The sequence below is a fragment of the Aphelocoma coerulescens genome, chromosome 3, assembly GCF_041296385.1.
Source record: "Aphelocoma coerulescens isolate FSJ_1873_10779 chromosome 3, UR_Acoe_1.0, whole genome shotgun sequence".
NCBI classification, from domain to species: Eukaryota; Metazoa; Chordata; class Aves; order Passeriformes; family Corvidae; genus Aphelocoma; species Aphelocoma coerulescens.
This window is the reverse complement of record NC_091016.1, coordinates 30948083-30972081: the sequence shown is the minus strand read 5'-3', so window position 1 is coordinate 30972081 and position 23999 is coordinate 30948083. Positions and strand designations below refer to the sequence as shown.

At 36.3% G+C, this 23999-nt stretch overlaps 1 protein-coding gene across 4 annotated transcripts in view; it reads right to left on the bottom strand.

The window, feature by feature from the left end:
- Positions 1-23999, bottom strand: part of MTA3 (metastasis associated 1 family member 3) — an 83607-nt gene that overhangs the window by 37475 nt on the left and 22133 nt on the right. For 3 of the 4 annotated variants that reach the window (XM_069009697.1, XM_069009696.1, XM_069009698.1), the window contains exons 4-6: positions 22712-22838; positions 9024-9087; positions 7873-7990 (exon numbers count right to left, since the gene is read on the bottom strand). In XM_069009697.1, the coding sequence (XP_068865798.1) occupies positions 7873-7990; positions 9024-9087; positions 22712-22838 (309 nt within the window). Of the gene's footprint in view, positions 1-7872; positions 7991-9023; positions 9088-18861; positions 18912-22711; positions 22839-23999 lie in introns of those variants that run through there. The other variant, XM_069009699.1, reaches the window with a different exon arrangement.

Sequence of the window (23999 nt, the reverse complement as noted above, 5' to 3'; positions counted from 1 at the left end):
AAGCAGCTCTTCCTCTGAGCATACCTAAGCAACTGGGTTTACATTAAACCTGCTAACTTATTCTTGAAATGGCAATTTGTTTCACTCACAAAGGAAACACTAAAATCAAAATCATCAGCCCTCACGATTTTTTAAAGCCAGTTAAACACAAAAGGTTAGACGGATAACATTCTTGAAATATTGAACTCAGGAGAATAAGAGGCAATATTTTACAAATTTTATTTTCTAAGAACTACCTACTGTATTAATGTGTCCAGTTCATATCCAGCAAAAAAGTGATCACTTAGCACTAATTACAGACCATATTTTCTGGAAACCGATAGGACACGAAGACACAATATTTGTTTATCCTGTCAGATATTTCTCACAGACGCACATTGTCTGTCTTCAGAGTATCTGCTTGTCCAATTTTTAACTGAAATATTTGAATACAGAGCCTTCTAAAAATATTTCATATCAACGGTTTTTAAAAGGGACTGATTATTATCTTCTCACAACAGAATTAAATCATGGCAACTACATCAACACTAACAGAAATAACCCAGCACACAGACTTTTGACAAGAGAATCAGATGCACCATTCAAATTACTGCTGTAGGTCTCTGCCTATATGATTTTCAAACTCAGCAGTAGTTCATATAATGAAGCATTATGTTCACATAATGAGCATTATGTACCACGAAGTAACAGAACAGATCCCTCCTCATGAGATTACAGTTGAGTTTCACTATTCTAAGGTATATTTTTCATTTATTACATGAAAAAAAGATTTAGTTATATGGGAAGCATTTGTAGAACCAGAAAATACAATACACCAAGTCTAAGCATCTTGAACTTTCACTATTTTAAAAATCCAAACAGATTGTAGATGAGTTTCTCATCTGTCTCTTTACTTGTAACTATGTTTAAACTCAAAATCCTAAAATACCAATATTCCCAAACATTAAAAGGTTTGAACTCTGAGTTTAGAAGTTACCATTTGGTATGTCTGGTCTATTAAAAACAACACGCTCTTACAACTGAGTTGCAGTAAGAAGCACAAAAACAGTGAAGACTTTAGAAACAACCCTTAAAGTAATTAATTTATTCTTTTTCAAAACAGAAAAATTTTAGAAACTTTAAATACAATTTCTCTGTACATCATCCAAATTTTGCTTAAATTTCTCCAACTGCTCCCTTTCTTCCTACTAAGCACTCAGTTACTTGAACTGCATTAATTCTAAAATGCCTTAGCTTCAAAAACTAAATAAACTGCACAGCAAGTACTATTTCTAGGCACTCACTGGATATTTTCAGGTGTGCAAGAGGGTCTCCAGCTTTTAGTTTGTAATTTTATTTACGAGAAGAAAAAAAAGCTTCAAACAGAACATTTTTCCTACAGGCTGCTTCTTCCTCCATTTCACACTCTTATTCCTCTTCTGTATGTCTTAGTAGGGGGTACTCCTGTTCCTTGCCCACTTCACACTTTTTGTATTGCTTTAAATGGCCAGAAAGAACTCAATTGTGTCAGATGCCTGCTGCATAAAGAATTCCCTAGGGTCTCCTTTTAAACCCAGATGCAAGAGATATGCAGTGCTGGGCAGGGAACAGGACTGCAGCTGGGAGGGGACCATTAGCATGTGACTTAAGATCATCCCTCCAGGCCATTAAAACAGGAACTTCCAAACAGTCCGGCATTGCTGGGGCATTCAATCAGGACTAGCAGCCAGTTCTCCAGATAAACCTTTAAACCTAATCATTCCACATCATACTTGTCAATGTCTTGCTGCTTCTCTCCTTCCATATACCTCTGCATGGAAACGGAAAACTCACTTCCCAAATCAAACTAAGCCTTCCTGCATCCATCATCGCATGTCCCTCCCTGGCATGCCTCCATTTTGCCCAGTGAAGTCTGGCTCTACCTGACTTGCTGTGTACTCAGAATCCTTAACGATGGGGAGAGCTGGATGAGCTGAAAGGAGCTGCTGCACACAGGCAATTAATTCACAGTAAACATTCTTAGCAGACACTTCCCCCTGCTCAGATAACCATGGCTGAGTACAGTTGCCACTGGGATGCTGCCCAGGATAACACAAGAGCCCCTCGCTGTCTGCCAGCACCGCAGGGCCTTTCCCACAGAGCTGCCCCTCCTTCATACCCAAATAAATTTCATACATTTATGAAATACATGAGTAAGGGTAACTTCATACGCTATCATTTTCCCTTCAGCTAGACAAAAATTAAGGACATCTCACATCACAGAGGGAGAAAACCGTCTTTGTGATTAAGACACATTACTAGATGTGGGATTAATTTTTTTCTTGTCACTCTTCTTTTATCCTCCTATTTGCTACAACATAGTCCAAATTTCAGATGGCATTAAAATGGCTAGGGTCTGATCAGACCATCAATAGAGTCAAAAGGTCTATAAACTACCAAGGAGTCCAAGACCTTGACCACATGATCTATTCAAAAAGGAAGCAAATAAGATAAATTTAAATTAATTGTTGGAAGAGAAATCAAATTAATTTTCTGCATTTGTGATGACTGGACAGAAGTGGAGATGTTCACATGCATCATGAAAGACCTAAAAGATACATCTTAAAATGAAGCATTTGTAGGAGAAGTAACAGAAAAATTATACACTAGGAACAGTAACAAGTTATTTGAGTTTGGACAAGAATCCTCTCCAGATTTCTGCAGGGTCTCAGGAATACAACAGCTACTAATCGAGACACATGAGCTCAAATCCAGTTGTGTTATACCAAGGGTGTGAAGGAGGGAATGTGAGGTAAAGAAAAAATGTGGGCAACTAAGCATAGTCAAGGCTCACAGCTATACTAGCCAAACTAGTCGAAATTGCAACAACGCCACAGTGGTCAATAGGTCTTTTATAAAGAAAAATCCCACCTCATATAATTCCTGAAGTGCTGTGAAAAGATCATAGAGGGACATAAGGAAGCTCAAGATGACAGCCTATTGGATTTCTAGTAGGCTTTAAACAAGGTTTAAGAAAACTAAGAAACCACAAACGACAAGATCTCCTGCATGGATAAACAGCTGATGGTCTGACTCAGCACGGTCCTTCCTACACTGCTGGGCTGCTTTCTTGAAAATGCTGATTTCAACACTTAAACATGTTACACTGCCTAGCACTGCACTGTTCTACCAGATCCTGGTACACGAAATCAAATGTAACATAAGAAAATCTATTTTGATAAATTACTTTAAAAAAAAAATAGGAAATTGTTATTCCAAATTGTTAAAATTTTCTTGAAAATACAATTGTTTGGTTGGGATATTTTTTGCCAGAGAATTACTGCAGACAGTTTCACCAGACTTACATACCATGCCCAGAATGCAGTCATGATAAAATTTTTTCTTAGATTTGTTTAGGAAATATCCTTTGCTTCAGAAGTTTTAATAGAGCTTTGACAGACAGAAGAACAATTATTGACCTTTTCTGACTTGGTTGCAGCCTTTCCACTTGATTCACAACACCATCAATGAATGAAAGTAAGCATTACTTAAGAAATTACTGATTTGGCCAATGAGATTACTGTAAACAATTGGCTTCCCTGTTTGCAACATGACTACAATTGTATTTGTTCAGCTAAGCTGTCATGCATTTTACTTTGTGCAAACTCATTTACATTGTGTGACAGCTGCAGTTAGACCTGTGATGGCATGCATGAGGCAAAAAGAGCAGTGCAGGCATGTGACAGGAACAATAATGCATTAGATGAACTCCTACAGAGCAAAGAAATTTTCCTGTTTCTCCCATACTTAAAGCATTATCCTACTTCATAAACTATATCCCTAATGCCATGCTAGCACTTTTCTCTCTCTCTTTCTCTGCTTTTTAGCCAACCACGTAAAACAACCTGTCACTGCATCAGTTGTTCCACTGCCTGAGACACACTGGTTGAAATGCCAGAATTTAAAAACATTTGGACTTTAAAGCTGTGAGACAAGTAAGAATCAATGTCATATAAAAGTCTACCAAGTATCTAAACTAGTTTGCCTGGGTGCAATCTCCCTGTACACAAAACATGACTAAATAAAATCTGTTAAAGGTGACAAAAACTTGATCATATTCAGAACAATCTATAAAAGTGTCTTGTTACCAAGTAACAATAATAATAATGACTTGCCCAACACTGTATAAGGCTTTGTTCTTGCTTGTTTAGGGTCTTTAGCTTTGTTTACTGAAATTACTAGTCACCTATAAGCTGTTGATCAAACACAGCAGGTGAGTGCACCAGACAGCAGCTTCTGGCCATTACACATGCAGAGAACCACACACCTTGCTCCTGTACTGTGCAATAGGGATGCTCAAAACAAGATACTACTTGTCCAAATTCATGCTCTTCATTCTCAGAGATAAACCTTTTTATTCTTGCTTTGCACAGAGGAGAAGAATGTTGCCCCATGCTGGATACAGATGTGAAAATAAACTGCTACATCCACCAAGCAAGCCACTGGAGAATGTGTTGTTAAAACAAAGAAAGGACCTTCTTCTGTATCCTGCTAGCCAGAATTTGAGTCAATGCTGTAGAACAGTCTCCTGCCTTCCAGCATATTAAAAGCAACTAAAAAGACCCTAAAAATCTTCAAACTAGAATGTAGACAGACTGTAACACTTGGCACTGGGGGGATGGAAGACATCACACAACCGTATCATCATTCAAATCTGAAAACTTTTACTCCCAAGTTTTACTCCCAAGAATGGTGATAACAAAAGTCGGAAGAGACTGTGGAAAGAAATCTGCTCTGGTCTTTCTCCAAAGTTACAGTCTTCACTAAATGTGTGATCTAAGCAATTTAGCTACACCATTACAAACAAAAGTGGCATAGATTTACAAGGCTTACGCTTTTCAACCAAATTTAAACTTTGTTTACATCTGTTTACTGCAATTGTGTAAAGGATTTATGATACAATATAACTTAAAGTGGGAAAACAGAAAACAGTTGAATCTGGAATACTTTATTACACATCTTGTTTTTAATAAACCTTTTAGTCTTTTGAAAGTAGACGTTGTTTTAATTTCAAAAATTAAAGAGAAATATAACTTTATAAAACACCCCTGGGGCAGGGAGAAGCAGGTATGCTGCATTATCCGAAGTTTGACCTAAACACCTGGTTTTGCAGTACGCTTTACTCAAGGATGCAAAAATGGCAACATCAATGCAAGAAAAAAAAAATCTATTCCTACAAAAAACACACAGAGTTCTCCAATAAACACCAAAAAATCCAAAATAAAAACACCATAGTCTATTCAGATAGAACTGGAATATTTCATCTACTAGAATTCACCAGTGTATTTTCAACAAATTAATTTCACGTTTATAGAGCATTTTTTTCCTTTTCTGCCATGTTGTGACTGGTCTTCTGAAAGCTAATCTGAACTGTCTTTGGTCATTTGAATTGGATTTATATGCCAGTAACTTTGAAAATAAAACAACTGATGTTGTCTGAATCTTTGATTTGTCTAAACTATTTTTTAATGGTTCTGGGGATTTTCTGTAAATATAAAATATGCCTATCAACCACCTTCAAAAAGGTAATCTTCCTTTAGATTACAGTACAACTTTTATATGTGAACAAATTCAGCAATAGTTTTAAATTTATTTTGCAATATTATTATTAGATGATATAAAATCTGATTTTTCTGAACTGACAAGATGTTGTCTAAATTCTGTCTTTTAATTTCAGGTGATAACTCTAGACTTAAGAGTTACATATTAGAGCATAATAATTTGGAGATACAGATCATTATCTAGCCACTTTTAACAATACAGGCTGAAAATTTACATAAAGATTAAATATCTTCACAGAATCCGTATTTTCCAAATATAACTCTTCTATTCTAATAATTTTTAACATTGCTTAGATTTGTTTTCATTAAAGAAAAGGCTTGACAGTGAATGGATTAACTTCCAAGCTGTCAGCTTACATAGACACAGCAACAGCTGAATCATCTTTTGTTTTTCCTTGGAGGTCAGAGGGCTATGGAAACATTTAGAAAAAAATCAGCCCAAACTACCATAATTCAGATATTTTTATCCTCCCAAAACCAAACTCTTTTTTTCCACCAGCCACTTGAAATAAGTGCAGATTGATCCAACTAAACTGCTCAAGCGCTCCATGTACCAACAGATCCTTGGTTTGTGGGCAGTTTCGTGCTTCTCAGCTCAGATGGATTATTATTTCCTACTAGTAAAGGCAGCAAGAAGACTGCACCACTCATGGCATTTTGGGGGTTAGTGGGGTGTGAGAAAAGGAAGACAGTAACACACAGTGAAATCCTATCTCCATGATATGAGAGAGAGATCATCTACTCATGTTAATTAAATCAAGGATTTAACTCAGAATGTTAAGCTCCAGAAGAACTTGGTAACTTTAGTTTAAATGAATATGGAATTTAATTTTAGAAAAAAAAACCAAGTAAGTAAAATTTGAACAGGAAAAAATTTATACGTAATGTTCACTATCTCATAATTAGCCTCTGTCTTTAGTAATTTAAGTAAGAAGAATTCAGTAGGAAAAGACTTCCTGCCTGGTAGACAACCCCAGTTATCCTGAAAACCTTACAGTTCAACCAGGTACTTGGGCATCAGATCAGTACTTCCCAGTTACTTCTCACACACATTGAGACAGCCATTTTCACACTAGCCCTCTGGCAAGCTTTCCTCCTGAGCATATGAATGCCTACAGGACTATTTTTTCCCTATGGCAGGTACATTTTACAGCAAAAATAGCAGTGGATTACAGTCTATTCATAAACCTGTTCTGAAACAGGTCTGTACACCTTGTAAACAAACCTGGAAGTGACTTCCTAGAGTTTATTTCTGGTTATTAAAAGACAAGTCAGAATAATAATGCAGGTGATCTATTAAACAACATTCATTGTAAAATAATCTGCCACTTGCCAAGAAACCAAATTATTCTTGTTTTATGCATTTATTAAATAAGCTCTGTAGAAATCAGAAATAATGGGGGGTTTTGTGCAAAAGAAAAAGTATAGCAGCAAAAAAAAGCAGATCATGATGAATGGAAAACACAACATTTAAGGTAACAAATATATATATATGGGGCATTCAGAACTCCTTGGACCTACTGCAAGTGATGTTCTTCTCACATAATCCTTTCTTTTTGAAGAGTAACTACCATGATTCTTGAAAATAGTATCTACATCTAGATACTTCTGAGGAAACTTTTTTTAATTTAATACAATTGCAAGTACAACAAGACAGCTATTCATACTTCTTAAATGCCATACAAACATTAAATAAATATTTTACTTGCAATTTTGTTTAAAAGAATAGTTTCTACATAGCAAAAGACTAAGGCATAGGTAGTTGTGCTAGATTATAAATAAATAAAATTTTAAAAATATTAGTGATTTTAAAGCAATGCCAAGGCTAGAAATAGTTGTTTCAATCCTGCTACAAAACAGACAAGAGGCTTTAAAGAAAGACAGTATGTTAAAATAAGAAGACACAAAAACATACATTCTCTATGCATTGTTCATTTTAAAAGGGAAAGAAGAAATATATTTTTCACTTGTTTTACTACAGTGTTATTATTTTACAAAATGGGTTGGTTCTTAACATCTTCTCTCAATGCAGCGTATGTTAAATAACTAACCAGACCATATAATTAAACAAACAAATATTGAATGCCTATGCACAGACTGGAAATGGACATATTTTTAACAGCTATTCAAGTATCCTTTCTTTTTCCATGTCTACTGGCATTCATAATTTTCTCAGACCTACCATCTTACTTTGACTGCCTCTATGTATTAGTTTAGTTCAGAAAGTCAGCATGAGCAATAATGCAATATGAGGACTTTCATTCTTTTCACTAATCAAAGACCATATATTTACCTTCCACAAGCATGTCTGGCACATCTGCTTGATATCTAGGCCCCACTCTGATTTCTCCCTTGTCTGCTAAAAGCGTTTTCAATGATGGATCATACACCAATGAATAAAAAAAAGTATCCTAAAAAAAAAAAAAAAAGACACATTTGCAACAGCATAATAATTTTTAAAATTAGGTTTGTTAACCTGTAACACCTCCCATTTGGAAATTTGCACACTTGACAGAACACAGATTTGGTACATAAATCTTTATTTTACATAATACAGATGTTTCATGAGTACCTTTAAAAGCTAATTGAAACTTCTCTCATTGATAGAACTTACTTCAGAACAGAGCAATAATGAAAAGAGTCATACACAAAAATATATTAATGGATTTGAAGAGAATTAATAATAATGGCTTTCTGAATTTAACATGTTTCCACTCCTAAGAATCTCTACCATACTGACTTTCCATCAAAAATTAGTCTCAAAAAACAAAAACAAAACACTGCCTGTGTAAACCCTTTTCAGGCACTAAAACAGTATTGGCAAATGTGGAACAGTCACATAAGTATAGGCCAAGTCCTGCTTTCAGAAATATTTTTACTGATTATCAGAATAAAGGCATGTTAATTTCAGTTACAAACCACTGTCTTCCTGATGTTATATTAAGACATTCCAAAGAAAAATATGTTTATTTTGTAGGCATTTTACAATTCAGTTATCTTTCAAATTCTTGGGGAAATTTCTTTCTCTCTGGTAAAGCTTAGCATTCTAAGTACCTTCTAGAGGAAGGTGAGGAGATACTTTCCATACAATAAAAGAAAAAAAAAAAAAGGAAAGATTAAGGAGAAATAAAAAGCACCATGTGAATTTTCCCTTCAGTATCAACTACAGGAAAACATCTCTACATTTTTCTTCTGTAAGATGCCGCATTGAATTACTTTAAATTAATTATTTTCTAAATACAAACATATTCATAAGAAACTTATCATTTAAGAGTGTCAATTAAGTTTTCATCCAATAACATTTTTAAATTAGTGTTTTGAGCAACTAATTTTTCTAAGCTATTTTAAAAAAAAAGGTCTTCAAAGTGTTTTGTCCATTTATTAAAAATGCAGCTGTAAAAGAAAAATAAACCCATCCCAATATTTAATAGAAACCACAATTACCTCTTTCTCCAGGTATGACAGCACAGATTCTGTCTCATTCAGAAGTGCAACACTGCATTTTCCCCTACAGAAAGATAAGCAAGAACAGCTGCTTTGTAAAAAGTTCAAATTTCAAGTAAAGAGTTTTTTATAAGAAAACAATCCAGATATACCTTAATCTTCTACACTAAAAATATAAAAATATTATAAAATATAAAAATAAACATTGCCATACTTTAAAAATACCAAAATTAACATCAAAGCATCAAAATAAATGGCTGTACTGACCCGAGCATTCAAATACATACAAACTGGGATATAGTTTCAGTAATGGAGAAAGAGAAGAAGGAGAAAGAGAAGAGATACGATGGCAAACAATACATACACATACAATTAATAAAAAGGCCTGGATTAAAGAAACACCAGTCCAAGTGACTTCTCGCCAGCACTTTTAGCGTATAATCTGAAAACAAACAACCCAAACTAGAAAGAACGTGAGGTTTTACCTTTGAGGCTGTAAAAACAAAGCACTTTTCTCTTTTGAATGGAACTATTTTTAATAATGAATCATGGAATTCTATTAGTTTCTTCTATGCCCACATTAAAGTGCTACCGACTGCGTTTCTCCGCAGCCTCCTGTTGCTCAGTAGTGGCACAGACCCGCCCATGCGTAACACAAGTAGTCAATGCAATGGGAGTTTGACCCCATTGCCCTCACCCCCTGCTCATCCCCATCTCCCCCAGCATTGCCTTGCCTCAAATTCCTCTGTCTCCAGCTTCTCCGCAGAATAACCTGCAGAATTATTTTTAACGAATGGTATTTTAAAGAAACACTCATGGATGTGGAGGAAAAATTTAAAGTGTGCTGAATCATCTTGCTAACAACTCGCATTTTTATGTTACCATTTACAACTGAACTACCATTTTATACATATATATGTAGGTACGTATGTGTGTATATATATATGAAGATATATTTATTACCCCTTACATACAGCACCTTGTATTTCATGCACCTAAATTTTACTCAGTTTAGTTGGTATTTGCCAGGAGGTTCCTGTGCCTTTATACATCCAGTTACAGGAACTATGCCCTGAACAACCATCTCCCATCTTCCCTCAGGGAAGAGACCAGAATACAAATAGAGAAAAAGTAATTGTTTGAAGACACCATCTTGATTTTAAGATAACATCAAATCGGGTATTGTAAAAACCTGTCGTTCAAGTCAGGGAATGCTGACTCTAAGCTCAACCAGAGGCATTAGAAGCCGATTGCTAATGGCCGATCATTAAGTGAACATAGCCAGCTAATGTCTTAATCATTGCCCCTGCACATCCTGGGAAAGGGGGATAAGCCACACATTACCTCCGGAATTCCTCCTCATTGTCATACCTGTCAGGAGAACCACACCAACAAAGAGAAATAATGGGAAGAGGAGGAAGAAAGTCTGAGCACAATAAACAGCGGAGGAAAAGCCTCCTTCAGTGGAGAAGTAGAAAACCTCCTCAATACCCCATTTCCTTGACGGTGCTTTTGAAACCTTTGGCCTTGATAATTCCAGAGCCTTCACTTCTAAAAATTAATTATGTTGTAGCACGAAGTCACTTTTCCAACTTTATTTTAATATTTTATTGGGGTTTTTAAATGTAAAAGGTTAACCAGGAGTATACCTTTCCAGTCTGCTTCTATTCCATAGAGGTCTAGTATGCTCTCTCTCTCCACTACAGCCTGCCCTTCTTTAACTCCAATTACCACAGAGGCATTCACTGCTTCACTGCCATCGCGACTGCAAGAGTATTTTATTGACCGACCTCATCTTTTATTGCTGGCCCGTTAAAAAATTCATTTTATTTCATTAAGACACAAGATTAGTCCCTGCAGCACGTCTTCTAAGTGAGTGAATTTCTGTTGGATGCGACATTTCTTTGTACAGCACTTTAACCATCTAATGGCTGGAGCCACAGAGGTTACAGAGGTAACGTTTTGTATGCATATATGACCTCTTGCTGCAGGGACTTGTGTCTCAATAAAGACAGTACCAGAACTACAGCAGACACTAAAATAAAAACAAAAAACCAACAAAACTCACATTTGAAAACAGGTAAATCACAGATTTTTTTTCTAATTTTGACTCTATATTACAGTTACCCATTTCTGTAATCTAGAAACCTGCAATACTTAATATAAGTGATTTAGAATCTTTACCAAACTTATAAAAGCTTCTGTTTATGTAACTCCTCTCTTTCTTTCCCATCAGAGGAAAAGCTTTTCTGTCTAGTTGCAAATGCCCTGCTGGGTTGAACCAAGCATCTAGTTAATTGTATTGTTTCCAGCACCCCTCAGTCACGGATGCTAAGGAAATAACTTAAGTGAATATTGATTTGCAGTAATATGCCCCTTAATATTCTCCTACCACCACTGCACTTTTCACCCTTTCTTCAATACTAATAACCAAAATGCCCTGGAGAAAAAGTTAATGTCATTTAAACCACATTACAAGGTGACTTGGGAGTAATTTCTTTAAGGGATGTTTCTGAAAACCCATAGCTTCTCTGCATTTAAAAACAATATTTTCCTCCTTACAGAGTTCTGGAGCTTCATTCCTTAATGTTTGTAAATAATTTCAGAAAACTGGGACAGAAAGAGCTATATCAAATAAATAATCAATATAACAGGATAAAATCTGACTGTTCTAAACTAGACAGAGAAAAGAAAGGGGGAGCTAGCTACCTACAAAAACAAATGAAAGAGCGTGTACGCTGCATTTACCAGATTATGAAATCAGTCACACACCAAAATAAAATTATACTCTCTTCTTTCAGAAATCCTACTGTCTGTACAATTTCAGTATTACTTAGACTGAAGGCATACGATGCCACAGTTTCATTGTTCTATTGGAGTCTCCTGCCTGAAATGTGTCACTAAACTGAACAAAACTCAGGTAAAAACTACAAAGAGCTGGCTTTAAAAATAAATAAATAAATAAATAAATAAATAAATAAATAAATAAAGAGTTGTCTTTTTTTCCACATATGAAACCTTCCTCCTCTTATGTGACTCTGATTGTCTGATCTAAGCTGTATTCCTCCAACAAGCAGCATTCTTGACTTAACTGGTATCACCAAGGTGAATTATTAGTTAACAGCATCAGAAGGTCTTGATGTTAAGATGACATATCTGGTTTTGTCCTTTTTCTCAAATTAAAAATACTCAGAAAATTTGTTTTTACTTCCTACAAAATTAGGCAAAATTTATCTTGTAGGAATGTTGAGGGAAAGTTTCAGCAACCTCAGCAATACAGAAACAGGAAAAAAAAAAAGTAAGTTAGCTTTTATGTCTTCATTACAATTTAATTTTGATGAGATTAAGTTGTGCCTCCAGAATTCTTTCTGCTCTTAGATATACTTCATATTTAAACTGGTCATAAATAAAGAGTTGTTCCATTGAGCTGACAACTATGTCAACAAAACTTATTATATTATTAAATCAGACAGCAACAAAAAGTAATTTAGAGGTCTTGCAGTAAAAGGAGACAATAAAACTTGACTGTATATATGCGCTCATGGTATTTGCCAGCTTCTATCATATAAACCACTTAGGATTCAATTTCTTCTCCTGTCCCAGTAGCCAGAGCCACAACTCATAACTTTTTTCTTTAAAGCATTAATCATGTGAAAGCTCTTTTCACATGCAACACCTTCTTTCACTCTCATTTGTTAGAAGTTTTTGTCTGCGTGTAAATTTTTTTGTATGCCCCAGGTGACTTCACCAGTGGGTTGACAATTCCTGATCATTTACACCCATCAGCTAAGGGATGCCTGACAAGCTATTTTTCCATGCATACAACCTACTTCCATGCCCCAGGGAAGCCCTTCTGTTACAATATAGAAATGAGACTCACTCTCTTCACAAAAATCGTACTATAGAAAAAGTGCCTTAATGATTTTGTAGGAAAAGATTTCTTCAACAGCCGAAAGCCAGGACCGTACAGTCCCAAAACCAAACCTCTAACCTTCTACAGCTGAAACCTCAAAGCACAGAGACACTAGTGAGGACTAAAAGGAAATGGTAAGAAATACTAGTCATTATGTTGGAAGTCTCATTGTGGGGAACATAAGGATTTGTTTTCCTCCCCTCCCTGTTTTAGGGAACTATTTTTCCTCGGATGGGTGGGGGACTGTTTACTGTGGAACAAAGAAAAGGAGAATTAAATTCTAAAAAATAAATGACAGCTTTGTGAGACACTCATGGGTCAGACTGTCTAGGACGTTTCAATAAGGACCTAATGAAAATCAACATTCTACGTGAGATGTCAGTTACCATGCCAGTCCTGAAGTAGAGACTTCACAGAGGGTAAGCTAAGACCTAAGAGATCTTGAAAGCTAAAGACAAAAAGGTACCGTATTTCAGTGAGACCAAATAGAGGAATGAAAAACGTGGGAACATACTTTAGACAAGATTGTGACATCAATATTTAGATGAGAGAAGGACAAGATTGCCCTTACTAAGCTGTTAAAATGAAGGCAAAAGATGATGATAACCAGCTCAAGAATTACACCAGACAATGTTATTAAAAGACTTCAGTATAGTCTGGTTAGACAACCTAGAGCAAAACACCAAACTGCCCAGAAGATACACTTAAATGCCTTCTTGTTTGCACTGTCTGGGTAATTGTTCTTTAAAGACCTTTTTCTCAAAGTACTCAAAAATATAGATTAAAATCTCTACCTAAATTTTTAAAAAGCTGCTGCAAACACTTCTATTTTAAAACTATCAAAATGAATCGAAATCAACAGCAACTTCTTCATTTTTTACAGTCCCTGCTGGTTTCAGTGATGCCATGAAGATTTTTTGCCTTTTCTTTTATACCCCTGTTATATCTTTTTACAACTTCTGTATTCTTAGTGCTTTTTGCCTACATTCTTGGACTTGTTTGTCAAGCTGAGACACTAAACATTCATAGGTAGGGGTTAGTGTGCCCCAGACCCCAAGGTCCTCTCCAGAACACATTCTGTAAACCAAGATAGAACCATCCAGGGGAGGGCTCCTTGGGGAGGGAAGGGCTCATTCAAGCCTCTCATTGGGGAATTTTTGGTAGATATGCTAATTAGTAAAACCTATAATGTTATACCAGATCTTTTGGGAGTGTGCATTGGGGTGTGGATTTCGGTGCATTTGATCTGGACATGTGCACCTAAGGATCCTTAAAATAAATACCAAGGTAAAATCCCTTTTTCCCTTTAACTGTGTATGACTCTTGATTTTAAGACCAGGAAAAGGCATCATCAGCAGACCAGTGGAAAGCCTCTACAATTCCTGTTCTGCTGTTCTTGCAGGCTATTTCTTCATGTTTTCACCAGATGAGTAAGACAGCCCATGAGATACTAATTTTTTTAAAATAAGGATTTCTTGGAACAGGAGGTATTAAAAAAAAACCAAAAAACCAAAACAAACAAACAAAAAAAAACAAACAAACAAACAAACAAAAAAACAACAAACAGAAAGAAATTACAAGAAACAAAACACCTGCTGCCTGCTAACCAGCATGAATGATAGGAGAAAGGCAACCTCATGGGTTCAGTACCATGCCAATGAAATCTCCTATTGGAATGAAGATGTAGCCTATGACAATGACAAGTGCAAGAACTCTCAGAACTCATTGCTCTGGGTTCCCACCAAGTCAATGAAACTTTAAATGCATTGCTAATTCAGATACAAGTGGAAGAAAGAAAAAAACACATGCAGGCATGACCCCAGAGACTTGGAAATAACAATTATTAATTGCTCTCCTGAATATGACAGAATTATGTTTGATGATTTCGTACAGATATAACCAATTGTATCTTGATGATCTGCATCAAGAAATGTTAGTGTCTTGGTAGACATTTGGAACACAGAAGCATGAGTCACTAGCTAGACAGTCTGAAAATAAAATAACAGGAAAGAATATTAGGAAATATTATGCTTGTGAGAAAAATCTGATTTGATTTTAATATATGCTGTTACTTCAGTGACAATCAGAGATTAAACTACAATGAAGGTGCATAATGAAGAGGGGTAGAAAGGAGCAGGTGCAGGAGTAGAACTCAAAGAGTGATCTTTCTCATAATCCAGCATAAAGGTAGAAAAGGGGGAGTGGGAAAGGTACAGATACTAAGTAAAGAAAGAGAGAGCTACCTGAAATAACAGTACTGTTTTTCCTGAACTCTCTTAAATGAGAAAGTGTCTTGAAGATTTCCAATGAAACATCCAGTTTGAGCCAAGTCTCGATCTCTTACAAGCAGCCTAAATTGCAATGATGGATCACCAAACCACAGAGTGGGAACTGTGGAGTTCAAAGAGCTTCTACTAATTATATGAAATTGATTACCCAGTCACTGGAAGCCAATATTAAGAGTACCTGTGTAGTTTACTTTGAAGCACAGTTTAAGGGGCACAGAACTTTGCTGACAGACACATACCAATGTCTTTATAGCAAATTTCAAGTTCTCAAGACTGCAAAGAGATTAACTGGAGAGCAAGCTATTGCATAACACTAAAAACAAAACAAAAAAAAAAAACAAAAAAAACCAAACCAAAAAAAAAACAAAACAAAACAAAAAAACAAAACAAAACAAACAAACAAAAAATCATCATAGTGATTTAAACCTATAATAGATCCCTAACTACATTTTGACTTTTAAAATATTCAATCAATATTTGGAATTGACAAAAAAAAATTCTGCATTGTATCGATTCATAATGAATTGGCTCAAGTTTGTCTCTGTTCATTTGCAGAGCCATCTCAAACATGAAGAAGAAAACCCAAATGAAAACCAAAAGTATTCACTAGGTGACTACTACTGGGATCTGTGCCTCTGACAAAATAATGCCAATCTTCTAAAGAGTACAAGATTGTGTATCTGTTCCAAAAGATAAATCAATAAACTTGATATTATCTGATTAATACATGCTTGGTCAAATAAAATTAAAAATAGAATGCACAGCAAACTGATTTATGCACATCTAAATGAACTAGTAAATGCCTGGCATCTGAACATGTGCATAGATCATATGCACGGCCCAGGATTTTTATACTGAGTGTGGCTTTTAGTCAAAAAATTCAGTTTTAATTAGAGCTAGAGTGCTAATTTTGACCACTTGAAAGTGGTAACGTTTACAGAGCAATCGTGCCCAACTGACATGGATTTAAAAGTAATTAAAAGGTAAATGTTTTCTGATGCAGCCACAGTAAAACTACATATTTTGATATCTCAAAACAAGCATAACTGTGGATGTACTTGCTGTAAACTGGAAACTGCATTGTTGCAAACTCAAGTCATTGATATCTTTTCTCTAGGGACTAACTCATGCTAAAAAGTAAAAAAATTGTTGCCTTTTAGCACAGCAGCAGTGATGCACATGAATTGAACAAAACCACAGGAGGCTGGTTAGGAATGATTTTTCATACAACCATGAAACCATTTAGGTTGGAAAACACTTTTAAGATCATCAAGTCCATTACAAGTTGCCCAGCTCAGAAGCAACACACATCACTCTATGCAACTGAGCATAAAAGTTTTGCACCATATGAAAGGCTCATACTTTGTAATTGTGTCACTACAAGGAAATATGTACTGATTTTCAGATATTTAAGTGACAGTTTTCCACTGATAAATATACTTTTTCTTACACTGTAACTAGTACTGGCTATTGACCACATCTGAAAACAGAATTCTCTCCTAGACTGAATTTTCATTTTAATTCAAGTAAGAATATTTTGAATCCTATTGGGGGGGCAGGGAAAAAAAAAAAAAAAGTCAGACATGCTTACATGCTTCAAAGGTCCCTTTCCTCCAAATAAACTCAATCCAGAAAGGAAGAATACTTTGCTCAACAATCCAAATGATCAGGTAAGCATATACCTATGCAAAACAAATTCACTCCTTATCCAGTCTGATTTATGCCAGAAAATAACCAGGCTTATAAGGCTCCTAGTAAGCTTTTAAAAAGTTGCTAAAATTTGTATATATACCCACACACCCTGTATGCAGAAACTTCTAGTTTGCCAGGAATGCCAAAACTAGAAATCCTGAGGTAATACCACTAAATTCTAAAGTGGCCTGCCTTGAAAAGTAACCCTATAAAATGACCTGCCGTATCCGTCTTGAGCTTCAGATCATTTGTTGTGTTTTGAGTGAAGGAATCCCAGATTCAGAAAAAAAGTATTTCTCTAAATCTTAGTTTTATCACACAACTTTCTTATTTGCTCTTCTTTCTTTGTGATCTCATCAGGACTCACTAATATTGATACTTCAAACAACTGAGTCATTTATAACACATCTAAAAAGCGTCACACTGATACAGTTTGTAAGCATGGCATGTTCTTATAACTGCACATTCTTAAGCTGCTTTTTCTGCTATGTCTACAAAGTGGTACCAATCAAAGTTCCTTCAGTCTGCCCAAGAGCAAGGGTACCATTTAACAACAGCCAAAAACACAGCCAACAAAATAACACAAAACCACCATCACCAAACAATTAAAACAAACAAAACACCAAACTGAAAAAAAAAAAAAATAACACTGTGTTCTGGACTGCATTACTGATCAGAATAATGTCAAAAGAGGGAAACCAAGGTCCTTATAGACTGACATTTTAGAAGTTCAAGTACACTTTTTTGTATGCTTGCACATAAAAATATGCAGAAGGTCCAAATTTCTTAATCAAAGTTGGAGAACTCTTCTCATGATCTGACTATTTGGATGCTCTTTAATGTCACAAATGCACAGTCATTCTGCAAAAATACTCACATTCTCCCCAATCATATTAATCAGCTTTTAATAGAACTATCTTATGCAATCACAATTTTTAAAAGGCTCATGAAGTCCTTTCTGTGTTGGAACAGAAGCAATAAACCAAGCCTAGACCATCTTAAGATAGTTTGGAGGGTTCTTTTCTTGGTTTTGTCTTTTGTTTGTCAGTTTTTAAAATACAGGGTATGTGTAAAAAGATTTCAGAATCAAAGCTCAGAAAGTTTTTCTGAGTTAAAGGCCATAGGTGCATAGAAAACTTGAATTTGCTGTTTATGCCAAGCAACAAATATGATCCTCTAAAAAGCATAAGAAACACTTAGTTCATCCAATTGCATATTGAATAAACACTCCCTGTTAAAGATTCCAGTGCAAATTTACTAGAGTTTTTTGAACAAACCCCATAATGACAAACATCTACATAATGCACAGATATCCTGCACATGTAAAATTAAATGCAAGATATATTTTTTTTTTCCTGAAGGGGGTGGGGGTTGTTACTGCAGTATAAAGCAGCCCAAAAGATTCACCCCTGATTTTCTTATGACATCTGAGAATGCTTGACTTAGGTATGCTTTCCAAACACTTAAAATATAATCATCATCACCATCTTACATAAAAAAAAAAAACCCACAACCCCAAGACTAAAACACCATATAAGCAAACAAGAAATAGCCAAAGGTATTGAAATGGTAAGATGAACCTTGATGTATAAATAAATGCTTCTTCACTATTCATAAGAAATATTAAACTTTAGAGCAATTACAAATTAACTTAGAAGCTAATGCGATCTTTTACAACACTCTAAACATGTTTCATACCTATTAACTCTTGAGAGCTTAAGAGTAAAAAATAAAGCCCAAATCACAAGTCAGACAACCCAGTTCATCTCCAAAAAGATAACCATTTGCGGATTTTTATACAAGGACCCACTCTCACTACATGCTAAGTTTTACGGTGAATTTTACAACACTGGCAAACAATTTCAACTTCCTGAAAACTTTCATCATTTTTCCCCCCATAACTTTTCATGCCTTTCCAAAATGCTGTATTTGATAATGCTCAAACCTCTGAAACCCCATGTACCCAGCACTGGCTCAATTCAGCCCCTCTCTGGGATGGCATTGCTTATAGGAGCCACCTGCACCAATCCTGGGTGCATTCACTGCGTGACATTAATCAAGGAGGCTGGCTCAGGGAGTCCAGCTGGCAGGACAGCTGTGACAAAGACATGTGGGATTACAGAGTCTGGCAAAATTGCACCTGTAACATGCAGGGATTATGAAAAAAAGAGATAATCCACTGGAGGGGTGTTACTGACTGCACACATTTGAGCAGACAGGGGAAGCAATAATTTCACTTGTAACTTGACAAGCAGGCACGAAGGTAACAAGCCTTGTCTTTGATCCCCAGACTGATGCATGAACTTGTACTGTACCACACACCATGACTCCAGAACGGTGCTGCACCCAGTTAGGCAATTCCACCTTCTGAAGCACATTCCACTGCCAGAACTCTGTCCACAAGGCAGCACTGCCACGTTTGATTACTACTACAATACCTACTACTAATTATTTTCTAAATCTGGCTCTTCGAGTGCTTTTTATGCCAAAATTTATACTGCTCCCTAAAGCTACTGAAATGGCATAGTGACACCTAATTTAAAGGGGAGACAATATGAAGTCTAAAAAATCCCAGCATTTCTAACAAAACAAACTACATATAATAAAAGTTAGATATAATGTATATACAGTAAAATAAAAATATCAGAATAAGGAATGAAACTCTATTTCACTAATACAAGAGCAAACAAATGATATCAGAATTATTCAAAACCCACCGTTTCAGACCAAAGAGCTTCAGGATTAGACATGCACATAAAAGAAATCTAACCCACTAAAGTAACTGCAAGGTAACTCAACTACAAAGTAAGAGCAACAGGTGTATAAATGAGACATCACTGTATTTGGAATAGTGAACTAGAATAAAAGTAACCTTAGTGATAGGATTTTTCGGAGGGGAGGAGGTATAATTTCCTCTGCCATTCAGTTTGAAAAATGTAAAAAGGGTAAAGTTAGGAAGAAAGACAAAACAAAAGCAGTAAAACCATATTAGTAAAAACCAAATAAAAATGTACTAGGTAAAATTACTTTATTCCTTAAATGACAACAAAAAGGCAATTACACTCAGATACTCTTCTTGGCTGAAGATGTCAGGAAAAGTTCAAGATCTGTAGCTGCCAAAAACCTCCTCCATTCTCTTAAAATTGACTTAAAATTTCCTCCTGTCCCTTCCAGAGGGGTTGAGATTTTGTGTTCTTACTCTTGAGAGAACTGATCTCCAACCTCCAATCTCTACTCCATACCACATTTATTCCTGTAAATCCAGTTTTTCCTATCTCAGGGCTAAACTGCAGGTGCTTAGAGCAAAAGCCCACATCATGGAGCTACCCTGGCTTTTATTGCACAAATATCCCCTCACTTTCTATATGGAGGCAACCAGTTTGGTAGGCCAGTGACAAAAGAGAATGTCATTGAACCTGACTTGAGCAAGGCCTGCAGTGTTCCAGTGTCCTTCAAGCAGATTGGAAACACATGGACTAGGTAAGTAGACAATAAACTTGGAAAAAACCACCAGAGTGAAAAGGGTGTGGTGAGTGCTACAAAGTCCAGCTAGCACCTGGTTATTGGGGGCATTCCCCAATTGCTGACCCTGGAGCAAACAGTTTAATATCTTTATTAACCTGAATACACTTTCAACAAGTCTGCAGATGATATTAAACTGGATTTGTTCACTCTTAAGGTATGACAACTAAAGGGAGAAATTCTACTGGTTTGTTCAATTAGCTAATGAAAAGATAGATAACTAAGATGGAGCCAGGCTCCTTTTTGGAGAAGTACAGTGATAGGACACAAGGCAGTAGACACTAAATTTCAGTAAGTGAAATCCCAAACAGATGACAGGGAAAAAAATTCACAACAGTCATCAAACACCGAAACAGACACCCAGGGAGGCTGTGATAGCTGCATCCTTGAGTATTCTGGAGTGAAAAAATGATGGACGAAAGTTAAGAGGAGTATCACCTTCTCAGTATTTCTATTATCTTTACAGGACGAGCTAATTACTAAAAGTTAAGAAAACTACTGAGAATCACAGAATGTGAACACAGTAAGTTAAAAAGTTAAATAAGGCATATTTTATAGTGTATTTGCCTTCTTGTTTCTTTTTAAAACAGAGTTAAGGTTGCTGAAACATCATTAGACTACCTCAAGCTTTCCAGAATTTGTCTGGCAAAGGTCTTAGTAACACGTGACAGCACAGTCCTACAACATTCATCTGTTCTGAAAAGTAGATGCAAGTCATCACTCTGCTTTTGCCTGCTGTGCTGTGTGGCATGTACTATGAATTCACGTGTTTTTCTGCCTTCTTTGTGAACTATGCACTGCAGAACCTCTATTGTATTTGCTCCCCGAGTTGTAAGGTGAGAAGACATTTACAATACTTCTTCTATGTAATCTTCCCTCTGCAAGGAGAATACCTTATTTCAATATCTAAATGTCAAAGTAAGTAAAAGAAACTGCACAGGATTATTATCTCCATGCTATAGTTGGAGCAGCAGAAAATTGACAGTTAAATGACTTTCTCAAACTCAGAACAAGTAGCTGAATCAAGCACGGAAAATTAATACAAAATTTTCCGACTTCCAGTTTTTGTGTTGTCAGTGAGAGAGAGAAGCAACATCTCTGTGGTGACCAGTGACAGGACCCAAGGGAGTGGCCTGAAGCTGTGTCAGGGGAGGTTTAGGTTGGATATCAGGAAAAGGTTCTTCACCCAGAGGGTGGTCGGGCACTGGAAGAGGTTCCCCAGGGTAGTGGTCACAGCACCAAGTCTGGCAGAGCTCAAGGTGCATTTGGACACTGCTCTCATACACATGGTGTGACTCTTGGGGATGGTCCTGTGCAGGGCCAGGAGCTGGACTCAGTGGTGCTTGTGGGTCCATTCCAACATATTCAGTGTTTATGTGATTTGAATATTCCGTGATTATGCCAGTAAGAGAGAAAATAAATATGCACATACAAAGTGTTTCTGCTGTTGGACAACATCTACTTTTTTCTGGTAGCCTCTAGACATTTATGGTCTGAAATAGCTGGGAGCAGCTGGATGTAATGAGAAAATGAAAATTCATTAAGAATGCAATGTAAGAATGCATTGTTTCACCCTAAACTAGACTCCCCCCATCACTGTGCTGTTTCTTTTCCATTTCTAGATTCATCATCCACTCATCCCAACACAAAAAAAAGCTTTCTTGGCTAAATAGAAGATGACATGAGCACCTATGTCATTTACAGAAAGAAATTAACAAACACTTTTTGAGCTTTAGCAAGCTTCTTCCTACATTAATATTAAAGGCAATTTAAAACAATACTTGAAATGCTTCTGCAACATTTAGCCAAACTCAAGTCATGGCTTCTTCACATTCTGAAGTTGGGGCAATTTTAATTTTTACATGCATGCAGCCCTAAACTGCAGATCTGACCACTGAGCCACTGCCTCCTTTCCAAACCCATCTGCTGTTTCCCTGGCCAGACAAAATGGTCAAGGTTCCTTTGGCCAGCATAATAACTAAAAAAATTAGCTCTTCCAAAGTAGTAACAGACTGACTTTCCACCAAATTATCAACTGATTCTCCACTTGGCAAGCTAGAGCTCTGAGACTCTTGTCCCTTCTAAGGCTCAAACATCAAGTAACAGAAGGAAAAAACAAAGGCGCTTCCAAAGCAGTTCATGGGACAACCTGGACCAACTCAGCCAAGACCAATGGCACCCTTTTGCAAGGCTGAAGCATTCAAGCAGATGGGCTACTGGCAGGCAATCCACCCAGCAGAACACACAGATAAATTGTATTTACTACTTCTTACCTGATATGCGTTGCTGGTAGGGACTCATACTGGCGAGAAAGGAAAAGCTCTCTGTGCTTCAATTGATGTTTCTGTTTATCAGTCAAATCAACCTCAATTGTAGTTTCAGACTCTTCTTCAACTTCTTCTGCAGAGAAGCAGAGCGTAGGTCGAAATTAACTCTGTTGCATAACATCATTGCAACCATTTCATTTGACATCCCCCCCACCCCTTAGCAACCTCCTTTAGTATTTCAAAGAAAAGATGAGTTTAACAAGACTACAGTTTATGTAACTTGACAGAATGTTAAGTATTTTGAATTATACACTTCTACTTCAACTCTTTAAAAAAATTATGCTCCTCTCCTACTGTACTACGCATTGATGTCTTTCACACAGTTTAAGAACAATCCTGTCAACATTACTCATTCTTTTTTCATCTTCTTTCCTCTGTTTTTTTCTCTTGCTTGTTGACCAGTTTTGGGTTTGACTTTCTCTTGCCAATATTAGTACTACTAAAACTTTTACAGAAGTCCTGGAGGAAAGCACACTTTCTATCAACTGAAATTTACTACACATAATTGCAGTCTAAGACTGCAAAATCAGTCTAAGAAAACTGAAAAAGCCTAGTGTCTTCTATTATTCCATTACCTTCTTAGATACTGACAACAAATACAGTGTGTTAAATTTGCATATTTAAATAAGCTTTAAAGTTATTTCTATTTTAAGCAAGACAGGAAGAAATAAAAGCAGATGCTAGATAGAATCACACATAGAGTTGAAGGGTAATGTTCCCAGTGCTTGCTAACATGTAACACAATGGCAGGCTCTCCAAAAGACCTATCCTGGGATCATGATGGCTGAAATCTGCCTTCCTAGTGGATTTTTGGGACATGTGGAACCTGAATCTGTACTTCCTCTAGCATCCCAAAAAGGGCAAAAAGTCTCTCTGAATAAGGGATGTAAAAATACAGACCCTTTAATAACTTCTCTAACTTTTCTGCCTGGTAAATTATCCATCACCTACAAAACCAGGTGTAGTTTACAAAATATTTCTCAGAAACTCAACAACAGAACCTCAGCATGAGATAGTATTTCACGTAACTACCTACAACAGAGGACCTCACCCTCTCTACTAATAATAACCATTTTTACAACCAACCTACAGACACTATTTCAAAATGAAGCCTGCCTGAACCCTCATAGCAACCACAGTTCTCTCCAAATGCAACACTACTACTTTTTTTAATCATGCCTGTGTGTAGTCAATTCCACTTCTAACAGTTCTTTTCATAAAAGTGATATAACAA